Genomic DNA, 13,065 nt, shown 5'->3' with positions numbered 1-13,065 from the left:
CCGCCATAGTGCACACACCTGAGATGCGCGGGCACTGTTGTTCCGGTGTAAATCAGTTTTCACAAGTAGTGAGTTTTTACTGTGTTTTTTGCAGGGGCAGCCTTTGGAGGAGTTACAGGGTTCTACAGGGGCCTCCGGGAGACAAGTCTTGCCGGACATACTGGCAGTGTACGGCGCACTCAGTAGGTGGACCCTTTGTAATTCTAACAAATGTTTCAACTGCAATTTCAAAGAAACCCTCTATATTTTCAGTTTTGCTTTTTCTTTCTTATGGAGGGGGCGCATCTTTCTGGAAAGAGAAGATAGTCCAGTCCTCTCACTATGACCTTCAAGAGGGGAGGCTGCTTCACATGCTGTAGCCATGTGCCACATTGTCCCACACCTTGCACATGGCATAAGATGGGTGACAAGAGCTGTTGAGCTGTATGTCTCGTCAGTGTTGCCATTGATGAAGCGGGTCTATCTAATTTACAGGAGTGCTAGCACGCATACTTCACATTTGATTAAGCATAGCAAACCAGCTGTATCTTTTTTTTTTTTTTTTTTTTTTGAAAAACTTTCTTGCTTCTTTTGAAAGCACTCACACTTTGAAGGGGCACTTGGAATAGTATCACATGTGTTCTAATACCACTGTGATCAGAATTTCTCCCTGATGCTTTCTTTTCCCATTCGAAGATCAACAGTGAGAATGGCTGGGCACCTAAGTACACCCATTGGACTTTTATAAAGGTTTATGAGGTTTAATGTCCCAAAGCAACACTTTCTACGAGAGACGTAGTGGAGGGCTCTGGAAACAGCACACGGGCGTCTTGCTTTTTGCCTCCATCAGAAAGTGGCCACTGTAGCCAGGATTCGATCCCGCGTTCTTAGGCATAATCGTCAAGCTAGAGCACGGGCCCGAGCTGACATAAAGCAAGCCCGAACCGAGCCCGCACTACAAAGACTCTGCCCGCCCTAGGCCCTGCAGTCAGTCTGCGCGAACTCCTTAAAGATGTACAGTTAAGGCGAACAAAAATGCTTAACGCTTTATTTCATCACAAATGACCTAGTCTTGATTGACATGCAACTGTATATGGCAGAGTCCACATCCAGAATAATGCGGAACAAAAATTCCAAGCACATAGAAAAAAAAATTTTCAAAGGACTGCTTAGAGTACTGTCGAACCCGGATATATTGAACTCGAAGGGGATCGCGAAATAGTTCGATATATCGATAATTCGATATGCAGAAATCGGCTTGTGACGGCACTTACGATGCGAAAAAACGATACGTATTTGTTGCGTAATCAACCCATTCGCATAATGAACCCACCCTCCACTTTTGCACTCGAGAATTTGAAAAAAAAAAAAAAAGCGTTAAGGCCAGCTCTCTCACATGCAAGCGACTGAGCGATCTCGGCGACGAGCAGCAGCGACAGAGTGAAAATTTTCAAACTTGTTGGAACTGCGTCCCTCTCGCCGCTCGAGCCGCCGCGGCGGCAGAAATCGCGAACATTTTCGCTTGCATGTCGATGGCGCGCGTCAGTCCCTTTCGGTCGTCTCATCCACAGCTCATTGGCAGCGTGCCAAGATGCTGCGCAGCGATAACGTCAGGGCGCGTTTATCTTTTGATAGCTCCTGCGGTGGCGGGGAGCGAACTTGGCAGAGTGCCCGTGATGGCTTGATTGCACAAACCTGGTTCGATTTATCAGGCTGCGCGCGCTTGGGGCGGGCGTCATGATTGCAGCAGCTGACCGCGTGCTTTCGCTGATTCATACATGCAAGGATAAATGATAAAAAAATAATAATAATATAAACAGCACCGAATCCCTGCCGCTTGTAAACTTCCGCAGCTGCCATATCTTACGCTACGCCGCGCGTACAGCACTACGATAAGAAAGAATGACTCTCGCAAAAAAAAACAGAGAGCTGCCGCTTCTTAACATCCGCAGGCGCCATAGTCACGTCAGCCGTCGCGCCGCCGCACGCAGAAGGTTCGCAACACACACTGGAGAAAGCGTCCGACGTCTGTCTGAAAACGGGCTGAGCTGGCTTGGTGCATGCGTTGCGCGTGCTGAAGGAGAGAGATAGCTCGGCAAAAGAATGGGCACACCCACGCACATGGCTTGCAAACGTCATGTGTTGGCGCGCGGGAAACACAACTGCAGATGCACGCGCCTTTGGGGAATGGGCGCAGCGCTGCCCAGACCAGCCGTCGCCGAACTGTCCCCTCTCATTCCTTCCGCGCGTGGCTTGAAAACGTCACGCAGCAAACGGCCAAGGGTGATGCGATCGTCTTTGGGGAAGGCACACTTTCCAGTGCGGGGTGCGGAGTTCGATATATCGAACGACCGGTGAAATTGAGTTCGATATATGATGCGGCTTTCCTATACTTTTGCATGGAATTTTCAAGGGAATATTTCGTGAGTTCGATATAACGAAAATTCGATATATCCGGGTTCAATATAACCGGGTTCAACTGTATTACTTTTTTATCGAAAGAGCGTGAGACTGCACTACCAAGGCTCTTGTTTGGGCTTGTTGGTTGCTAGTATTGGATATAGTGGCTATTGCACGAGGAACTGTCCACCTACCTTGTGTATGTGTATTCCACGTGTGCCAGCCACTAAGTCCGAAGCGATTGAGATGTAGTAGTAGCGCAGACAGACATGGACAGAGAGATGAAGAAGACTACTACTGCATCTCAATGGATCGCCAACTAGCCCAACAAAGGACTGTTCTAAGTCCAAAGCGAGATTGTAATAAACTTATGAATAATGTACCCTCTTAATCAGTGGCGTTTCTTGTAGGGTAGAGTTTTTTTTGGGGGGGGGGGAGGTGATTACGGCTGCCTGCCGAGCAGTCGATTAAAGGTCCTTCTCCAGTGGCTCTTATGAGGCTTCATAAATCCAGTCGTTGGCGGTAACACAAAAACGAAATGACACAAGAGTGCCTTCGGCCAGATATGGTGTAGTGTGCTCACTGATGGCTGAAAAATCCCAAGCTAGTCATGTTGTGTACTTTAATAAGTGTGTGCTCATGTAAACGAGCCATGTGTCATGTGTTGCAGCGCTCCATAAGAGCTGCACTGTAGCAGAGTGCATTGTAGGGTTTTGCGCATTTTCTTCTTAACTTCTTCGCTCGTGTTGTTGAATGCCGAGAGGAATGCGCGCGTAAAGTTATGTAGCAATTTTAGTTTAACTTGGGCCTAACGCGTTCCCTGCCCCACCTCAAAAATTGCTGTTGGAAGTAAAAATGATATATGCACATGTGAATGTGGCTCTCTTCAAGCGGCTCCGCCGCGAAGAAGCCTCGCGAACTCTGAGCACAACCGCACTCTTGTGAATACAACCTTTACTCTAAAACAAAAATCTCATACAGCCCCCCACAGGCCCGCGGCGGCAGGACAAGCGGCTTGTACAAACACAGGCAGGCGAATGAATGCGTAATTCCGTCTCCTCAACGGTTGGGTCCCGCAACTTCTTTCTCCTCACTGGTTACCTTTCAGCGGGTTAAACAGCGATAGTTACCGAAAGGTGTCTCTGAACGCAACCTAAAGGTAACATACACTCACTGAAGGCAGGAAATGATTACGGTGAAGGTGATTAGTGTTACCATTGTCATGCTGTCACCTCGTGACTCTGTTCAAGGCTTGTTTTAAAACACTTCATATTGTAACCTAAAGGGGAACACTCCTCAGGAATGAGCTAATGTTGCATTTAAAAAAATACGAAAAATTAAAAAGTTGCTATTATAGGATTCGAACAGATGCTTTAATTGCTTATTGCTGAGGTAAGTAGTGTCAATCCATTGCGCCACTGAAGCAACGAGTACGGCACGCTTTAAACCCGTTATTATTTCTTTTTACAATATTTCCGCTATCTGTCGCCAGGTGACGCTGCTCAGAGTACCCTACCGTTGAGGGAACGGAATCACGCCAGGCGAATCCGCATTCACGAGGGCTCAGTGGCGGAGGGGAGTCTGGGATGTGCCGCTCATGGGTTCTTAGAAGCATCAGTGTTCGCTGTTGTTACAGTTACTTGGGCAAACTGCTCAGTGCAGCTGCTTAAACTCAGTCTACAAATGAGCTTTCTCTCATTCGTCATTAACAAATGCACTATTAGTGGTTTATTCGTAAACAGCTTTTAATAATTTTGACAGCGGGAGTTTCTGAAAGAAGCAGTACATAGCCAGCCAAAGTCTGGCCTGGGCATGGAGGAAGGAAACAACTAAGGAGGCCCTTGCCATTCCCAATGCATTGGGAAAAGTGTGGCGGAAGTGACGTCAAAATTTAGGGTTAGCCAAGTCTGGCCATTAGCAACGGCGACGCTGTAGCTATGAAAACGCTGGCCACTAGCAACAGCGTTGCTAAGGGCCTGAGGTATGTGAGCTTCGCGGAGAAAGAAAACGTGAAGGGTAAAGGAGAAGGAGAGACATTGCAGCCTCCGGTCGCGGCGCGGCCACGCCGGCTTCAAAAAAGTGACATCAAGGCCTCTCTTAAGTTGTTTCCTTCCTCCATGTGCCTGGGTCTGCCACTCAAGCCCGAGCCCAGCCCGGGCTCGGCAAAATAGCAAATTTCAAGCCCGACCCGAGCTTGTGCAGAGCTCGAGCACTTCAAGCACCATATCCACTGTCCACTGCGACGGGGCCTATTCTATTAAGCTTTTTAGTGTTGGTGTTGAAGTTTACTGGTCAGTGCATGTAACTATTGCTCTTTTTTTTTTTTATGTACAGCTAATAAAGCTCGAACTGTGCCAAATTCATGGGCACATGGTTTAGCCTTTTTGGTAGAGAGCATTGGATCAGAGCTGTTGCAAAGAGCTATGAGGAATTAAGGTGCAAGTTGTGCACACTTTTATCATTTATTAGGTCATGATAAACAAAAGCCTCTTCATGGTGAAAATCTCTTGATGGTGTCCTATCAGGCTCTTGCCGATGTTTTGCAACATTAGCACCCAGTTTTGCCTTGTTTTCAAGAGTACTGATGTCACAGAGAGATGTTGATGAGCTCGAAGCATTGCACATGGTGCAATTATTATTTTTTTTTTTTGTTTATTACAGAATGCTCAACTTCATTACCAAGGGAGGTGCTGGGTCAGCAAATGTTTTAGGAGTCATAGGTGAGTGCTGCTTTTTTTATCTTTTTGCTAATTGAGATACTCGGTTTATGTGAAATGGAAAGTGCAATACCGCACAGTGAGGGTTTTGTTTTTTTTCCAAACTTGGATATTTTTGCAGGAGCATCCTACCATTCACCATGAAATAACAAAAACTTGAAGGACCCTTTTAATGTACAAGCTGTTTCACAATTAGAGGGAAACTAAGTGTGAAACAGCTTATACTTCGTCAGCAGCCTGTAACTGAATGCAGGTTATTACTAGCAACAAGTGTGGTACTGAACAAGGGCTAACAAAGTGCAAAGGAGCTGAAATATTTTATGTTTAAATTGCTAGTGTGTGTTTCAAGGCGACATATGCCTTATTTATTTTTTTGTTTCAGTGAAAGTCGGGGATCATGTTGTTGAAGGCATTATTTTCTGTCCAAGGTGCTTAACGCAATGTCACTCGAAGTCATTGAAATCACTATGCCAGGGACTTCCTTAAAGTCCTTGAAAGCCCTTGGTTTTTTTTTTGAACTGCTGCGAACCCTGCAAAATGAAAAATTGCAAATGTACCGAGGCTTTGGTGCGCATTGCAACAACCATGGTGGCCGAAATTAATTTAGAGCCTTCTGCTTTGGTGTGCCTCTAGTACCCAGTGCTGATTGGACGTGCACTAATTAGCCAACCTTGTACAACCCAGAACCTTAACTACCTCCACCATCCACTGCAGAATAGGGGCCTCCCTAGTTGATCTCCAATTAATTGTGCATTTTGCAAGCAGGAGGCACCCATTTCCTGAGAGTTTTAAGGGGAGACACTGGTCTTAAAATGAAAATTTTTATTTTTAGAGATATAATAACGAAATTGGGTGTGTATATGTATTTCTTCCTCCTGTTTTCAGAAATGTAATTAGTTTTACTCTATCTCAATTAGTTCTAATGTTATTGGGAAATAACCAAAGCCTAATTTGGTAATTTCTTACGGGTCGTTAGGACAGTTTCCCTCAATATTTTTTCGTTCCAATTAAAATGTAGTTGTAGCCAAAGACCTGCCATGTGGAGCTATGCTATTTATATTATCATTGATGTACATCACAGTATAAAAATATTCAATTATGTAGATGCCCCACAATTCGAAAATATAATTAGCTGACATTATTGTTCAATAAATTTGATATGTTCAACTTAGCAATATAAAAATAGCATAGCTCCACAGTTCAAACCTTTCTGAATTCAACGGTATAAGATTTATTAAAATTGCACCACAAAAACCCAATGAAAAGTTCCGTAAGGCTAGTCATGTCACCAAAAAACATGAAGCTGAGAAAAACTCATTTGAAGTTTTGACACTGAGTGCAGAAAATATTGGGAAGAATCTTCGACAACGGATGTTACTCAGATGTTCCCTATCAGTTTCCCTACAAAACAAAACAAAAAGTGTCTTATTCCATCCAAGGAAACATTTAAAAAAAAAATGTCGAATGTGTAAGTGTGATGAAATTATAGAGGTTACTTTCGAGAAATTAGGGGTTGACTTTTTTTATTTTTTTTTTGAGGTGAAAGTGAGGACCGGGGCCAAGGAGACGAGAGCTCCACCAGGCAAACAGTTGGGGAAGAGAACTGCTTCGCTTATTCTTGGGGAATAGAACTGCTTCTGTTCGAAATCGCAGTTTTCGCAGACAAGCAGAAGCTTTACAGCAAGGCCGTACTCCTTATCTGTTGCCCTGCTCAAACGCAGACTTCCTGCGCCGCAGGTTCCGCACTTCGCTTGCGCGAAAAAATTGTTCAAAACCTTCAAGTCCACAATCACGAACTGGGTACCGGCATCAGCTGTCTGGTAATCCGCACTGACGCCAAGAAGGTCAAACTTGCGCTGGTTTGCAGACTTTTCCGACAGAACGGACTTTGCTTGCGCCGATCGCTCAACACGCTGCGCCTGCTCGGTCGACGAATAGTACACAGCATCAACACGAAGTGTACCACGATCCGAGATACGATTCGTGCTGCAACTTGGTCCCGCGGTGTCGTCATCGGGCAGCGTGCTTGATGTACCCGGCGGATCCAACGAGTCCGGCACTGCAGGCCCCGGCGACGCACTGGTGGCCGCTGCCTGCTGCTTTTGTTCCACGGACGTTTCTTCCGGCTTCCAAAAGCTCGTTGCGTGCTCGGTTTCAATCGACTGTCTCCCGGCATCTCGATCGCAAAGAGAAACTCCCGGCACAAGGCGGAAACACGGCGTGTAGAGAAACACGAGCGCAGAAACAGACGCGCACGAAGCGACAGCCACAGCGGCGAACGCGAGAGAAAGAAAAAAAAATGACGTAGACGGTCACACCAGCCAATGGGAGGCGCAGAACGGCGCGCGCGGGAAGCGCGCCGCGTGCGAGCCAATCAGCGACTCGAAAACGGCCTTCGGGAAACCGGCCCGAACCGCCGCTCGGCTTGAGCGACGCCATTTTGAGATAGCTCAAATTGCGCACAAAGAAACCAGCTTCAAAACAAGCCCAAGATGGCGGCGATCGGCCGGCTGCAACGCCGGCGGCGCGCGCGGGAAGTTCGAACAAAGTCTCTCTTTTCGGGGCCATTTCGTCGCTGCCGTGGTGTTTTGAAAGCCGATTTTATCGAATTTCCCGACCGAATTCAGCGTTAATAATTTTACTGTAGATGCTCGAAAGGACAAACCTTCCGAAAATGAGTTTTTCCCAAAATCGACTTTTTGACCATTTTCGACCGTTTTAAGACCCGCGTCTCCCCTTAAGATCTCATTCGCCCGCCTGACTTTCTGTTTCGGCTGGTTTATGCCATTTGCTACATTTTCCTTCTCTTGGAATGCACTACATTGCCCCAAGGGACTATTGATCTTTTTGCTGCATTATGTGTCCTGCCCATATCCGTTTCCGGTTCTCAATTTCAGCTAGGGTAGTTAACTTGCATTTGTTCCCTAACCCACTCTGCTCTCTTCCTCTTATTTTATTCCCACCCTGGTTCAGTTTTGTATTTTTTTTTTTTTTTATCCTCTGATTCCGTCCCATAGGCTAATTCAGGTAAGGTACAGCTGTACAGCGCCGTCCGATTTTTCGGACTCCAATACAGTGAAATCTCGTTGATACGATTCGGCTAAATACGCTTTTCGGCATAATATGTTTTTTTTTTTCGTTCCCGGCCGATGCCCTATAGAGGTAATGCATTTTTGTACGGCTAATACGATCGTATTTCCACGTCGGTTTGGATAATACGATCGTGGAAACGTCTTCCGTAAATCTCGCGCAGTTTCGATTTTCGCGCCAGGAGGCAGCAAAAGTGTCCTAGCGGGATCTGACAGTAGCTGCAGTGGTCGTAACTCCCCTAGCGCTCGTGGCCGATTTTCGATGTTGGACATGACCTTTGCTAGATACGTGTAGGAATCACATCTCTCCAACTATGATGATGACATCAGAGCCAGTCCTTTGCAGAGGGTGGGCAGAGCTACTGAAATTACCGCATCGAGCGAAACTACAGGCACGGCGGACTGAACACGCGACGACATGCGCTTCGTATGCTCAAAGCTTGGCCTGGCTCGGCTCGAGTCCGGCCGTGCCTCAGCACAGGCACAGCGTCTGCAGCAGTGTGGCGGCCTCTGGGAGCCATTTTTCCAAGCTCGCACAACAAAAGCGCCGAAGCGCACCGAAGGTTTTTAGCGCCATCTATCCTAAGACATAGTAATCACGGTAAAATCACGTGACCAAGAAGCAGTGATTGGCGCATGCATTGACGATGCTGTAGGCTTTGTTGGCTTTGTGTTTGCCATTTCTCGTTGCCATTTTGGTTTTCCGAGCGTTCAGCTTGCACTTCGCACTTATCGTTTTTGTTTTGGTGCCGCGTTTCACCCGTGCGCTTCACCATGTCTAGGAAGCGTAAAGCGTTATCGCTGAAAGAAAAACTTGATATTCTCGTAAAAGTCGACGACAATCCGCAGAAGAAACGTGTCGACCTGGCACGCAAACTTTGTTTGCCTGTCTCCATGCTGAACGCGATCGTCGGCAAGCGAGAAGAAATTCGGAAAAACATTCAAGTCTTCGGCGCCGGTGTGAAGCAAACAAGGGGCGCCCAGCATGGCAAGATGGAAGAGGTTCTACTGGCGTGGTTCAGGGAAGTAAGGGCGGCGGGCGTGAACGTGGACGGGACAGTTGTTCGCGAGAAAGCTGATGAGATTGCACTCTCGTTGGGCATTGAAGATTTTAAAGCTTCGGGCGGGTGGCTCCATCGTTTTAAAACACGACATGGCCTGTCGTATAAAACCGTTTCCGGCGAAGGGAAGTCTGCTGACCAAGATCAGGTCTCCAACTGGCTTTCGACTCTGCCGGCGGTGATTGCTCAATACCAGCCAAGGGGCGTGTTCAACGCAGATGAAGCTGGGTTGTTCATCAACCTCCAGCCCGAGAAAAGTCACAGTATGAAAGGTGAGACGTGTCAAGGTGGAAAAAAAAGCAAAGAAAGAGTCACCATATTGTTGTGCTGCAATGCTGATGGAACCGAGAAGCTCAAGCCTACCGTCATTGGCAAGTTCTGGAAGCCACGCTGCTTCTCGCGTAACCTACGCCTTCCTGTCGTGTACAAAGCGAATAGGAAGGCATGGATGACCGGAGCCCTTTTCACAGAGTTCCTCACCCATCTGGATGCCCGGATGCGTGCCGAGAACCGTAGAATTCTTCTATTTCTCGACAATTGTGCCGCGCACCCTGTCGATACTTCGTGGCTGCAAAACGTCAGAGTAATTTTCCTGCCGCCCAACTGCACCAGCCACTTGCAGCCCCTAGATGCAGGAATCATTAGAAACGTGAAATTTCACTTTAGGAGCTTGTTGGTCAGACGCTTTTTGGCCAAGATTGACCGGAAAGATGCCAGCTTGAAGGTGGATCTTCTTGATGCCATTCATTTTCTAGCGATGTCATGGGATCGCGTCAAACCCGACACCATCGCCAACTGCTTCAAGAAGTGTGGCTTTTTTTGTGCATCTGGCGATACGGAGGAACATGGAGCTGACAGCGCAGAGATTGACATCCCGGACTGGGGTGACCTCGATGTCGGCGTGTCTCCGGAAGAGTTTGTATCGGCGGACGACCAACTGGCGACATGCGAATTGCGCACGGTCCAAGACATCATTGCAGATGTTACCGCTGAAGAGGAGAGCGACGACGATGACAACCAAGACGCCGGAGATTGCAGCGGCGATCGTCGGCCATTAAATACTGACGGTGCACTCCAAGCTTTGGACGGGCTTCGTGGCTTTGTCGCGTCTGCGGAGCTGAGTGAGGAAATTGCTACTCGTTTCTACGAGTTCCAAAAAAGCTTTCTTCAGGACCTCGAAAAGCAAAAAGTGCAACGCAAAGTGACGGATTATTTTAACGTGCTTTAATAAAAGCAAGTTCTGTGCCAAGTATGTATTATTCGCGATCTTTTGGAGTCCGTTTTGGATAATACGATTTTCGGATAATACGCTTTTATTGTCGGAGCTCGTGGGAATCGTATCAACGAGATTCTACTGTAATTCAGACTTGTGCGATATTTTGGACATTGTTTAGGAATCGTCGCATGCTCCGTAGGAACCTGTACATTTTTACATCCGATATTTTGGATTCTATGGCGCCCAAAAGGATTTTTCGGACTGAATTTCGCGTGTGCAATGCTGTGGAGATCATTTTTTCAGCATAGCTTAGATGTTGCGGGCATCGTTATTGCAGATAACCGGTTTTGCGCGGCTGTGAAAGTAGGCGAAGCAGTGATTCAGATGGACGCTTTCTGTTCGTCATTGCCATTTAAGGTAGTGGCAGTAGGGGAACATTCTTTGTTGTCATCGCAGTAGAAAAAGTGCGCAGTTGGACTGGAAATGGAACGTGAGCCCCATCTGCCACGGCTCATTCCAACGCTGGCGCTGCCGCCCATGGGGAAAAGCAAACGAGAGGGGAGGGGGAGTGGTTGGTGCATTCATGGAGGCGCTCATTCCGCTCGCTTTTTTCCCGTGAATCTCGTGGTCTTCGCTACCTTTGTTAATTATTGAAACTGAATGTTATTGCTTTGCACAGTACATACATTCGTTTGCAGCATGATCTGCAGCTGCATCACAGTACGGCGTGAGGTGGCACGGACATGACAAAAGCATAACTGGCCGAGATATTTAAACAGGAGGGTTATAGTGGGTACAGCTTAGCATGGTCTGCTTCTGTGGGGCACCACAGTGATGCGGTGACCACCTTTAGTGAGTTGCATGCATCTCGGCGGCGCGCATGCCTGCCGCGTCTGCACCAATCAATGCACGCACACTGGTGGCCGCGCTTGCTGTTTCGAATCGCGCGTGTGCATGGCCTGTGCACACAAGCAGATCACAGTAGGAGATAACGCTATGCTATAATGACTATAACTCATATTATCGACATATAAACAAAACATTGAGGGCGGCGTAGTTTGTGATTTGTGAGGCTAATTTTTCACAGAAAAGTGATTTCTTTTTCATGTTTTACACAATTTTCGAACTATTTCCCGGGTCCCGTCGAGTGCGAAAAAACAGTTGGCAACTGTATGAAGTAGTATTTCCTTCTTGAGAGGCATTCACTGCAGTTATGGCTTGAGAGTACCTGCCAAACATATTCGACCCCATTTTTGTTCTCTCAGCTGTTATAGTCCGAATTTGTTGTCTGTACTTGTCCTTAATACAGATTTCTAATACCCACTGCCTATGCTAAACAATGTTTCCTTCCTGGATTCTTGAACTTTTTTCTTGTTATTTTTGACCCACAGTTCTGCTTTTGGTGCCTAGGTCCTCGCATGTCCTTCATATTTCTAATAGTGTGTTCATCTGATTTTTGACTGTGCCTAATCTTTCACCCTGGTATAGTAATACGATGATACATATTACACCAGGGCAGCAAGCTCCTGTTTTGGTGAGGCGCATTTTTCTTTGACCTTTCAACATGCATTTCTGGTGCACTTGAACCTTGACCAATGTAGAGTCGCTGGCCATTGGCTGGGATCTGTCAGCACCTTAATCGGGGTGAATTGCTACTATGATCAACGCTTCAGCTCGTTATCTCTACCAAGGAAGGTTTGCAGTGGCACCAAAATTGGAAACACTTGCTTCCTGCATGCAAGTTCTGTGCTCTACCATTTGTGATGTCACTGCCTATTTAATCCGACGCAGACCCAGACTTTATCTATCGAAACTGAACCTTAAACGTGCTGTGAGGTGGCTAGTACAGTCGAACCTCGATATATCGAACAGCGCGGTGATTGCAAAATAGTTCGATATAGTCGGAATTCGATATACGAAATCACGTAGAAAACGCGTCAAGAACTAGTACAAATCAATCAATGAACCAATCGTGGCACAGTGGCGCAATAAATACTCACTTGAAGTTTCAAACAAAGTATTTATTCCTTTGGCTTAAAGTACTGTAGCAGCGTAGCTTGCTTCAAATTGGCAACCGCGTGCTTAACCACGGCGATAGTCCAGCGCCTTCTATTGCGCCGCAGTAGCGGCGTACAAGGTCCAAAGCAGCTACAGCCTCAGTTGCAGTCGGGAGCGGGGCAGCGCTTACGGGATCAACCTCGGCAGCGTCTTCGTTTGGCCGCTCAGCAGTAACTTCCGCCGCAATCTCTACATCTGTCAACTCCGCCACTGTTCCGGTGCTGTCATCACCGCCAACGAAGTCATCAATGCACATGCTGTTTGACTCAGCACCGACAAAGCGCTCCAACTGGCTCCAGGTTTCTTCGAGCTGGCATTCTTCCTCTGTGCCGTCGTCCAACGCTGATTCTTCAGTTGCTTGCTCGGAAGCTTCTTCAATGCGGCTTACAAAACCCGCATGCCGAAAGCAGTGAACTACTGTCGACTGCTTGATGCTGTCCCACGAGGCTTTCAGCATTTGAATGGCACCCAAAAGGTCTATCTTTAGCTCTTGGCTCATCCGCAGCTTGAGAAGCAAAATGTCGATCAGCCGACGTTTATAAATG

At 47.1% G+C, this 13,065-nt stretch overlaps 1 protein-coding gene across 1 annotated transcript in view; it reads left to right on the top strand.

The window, feature by feature from the left end:
- Tim23 (translocase of inner mitochondrial membrane 23) overlaps nt 1–13,065 on the top strand; it is a 47,349-nt gene that overhangs the window by 15,001 nt on the left and 19,283 nt on the right. Inside the window, exons 4-5 of the mRNA XM_084587982.1 lie at nt 95–182; nt 5,041–5,099. Coding sequence (XP_084444108.1) covers nt 95–182; nt 5,041–5,099 — 147 coding nt within the window. The remainder of the gene's footprint in view (nt 1–94; nt 183–5,040; nt 5,100–13,065) is intronic.

This window comes from Amblyomma maculatum, chromosome 1 (genome assembly GCF_055883805.1).
Source record: "Amblyomma maculatum isolate TAMU_Amacu chromosome 1, ASM5588380v1, whole genome shotgun sequence".
NCBI classification, from domain to species: Eukaryota; Metazoa; Arthropoda; class Arachnida; order Ixodida; family Ixodidae; genus Amblyomma; species Amblyomma maculatum.
The sequence above is the reverse complement of the archived record's forward strand: the minus strand, read 5'-3'. Positions and strand labels throughout refer to the sequence as shown.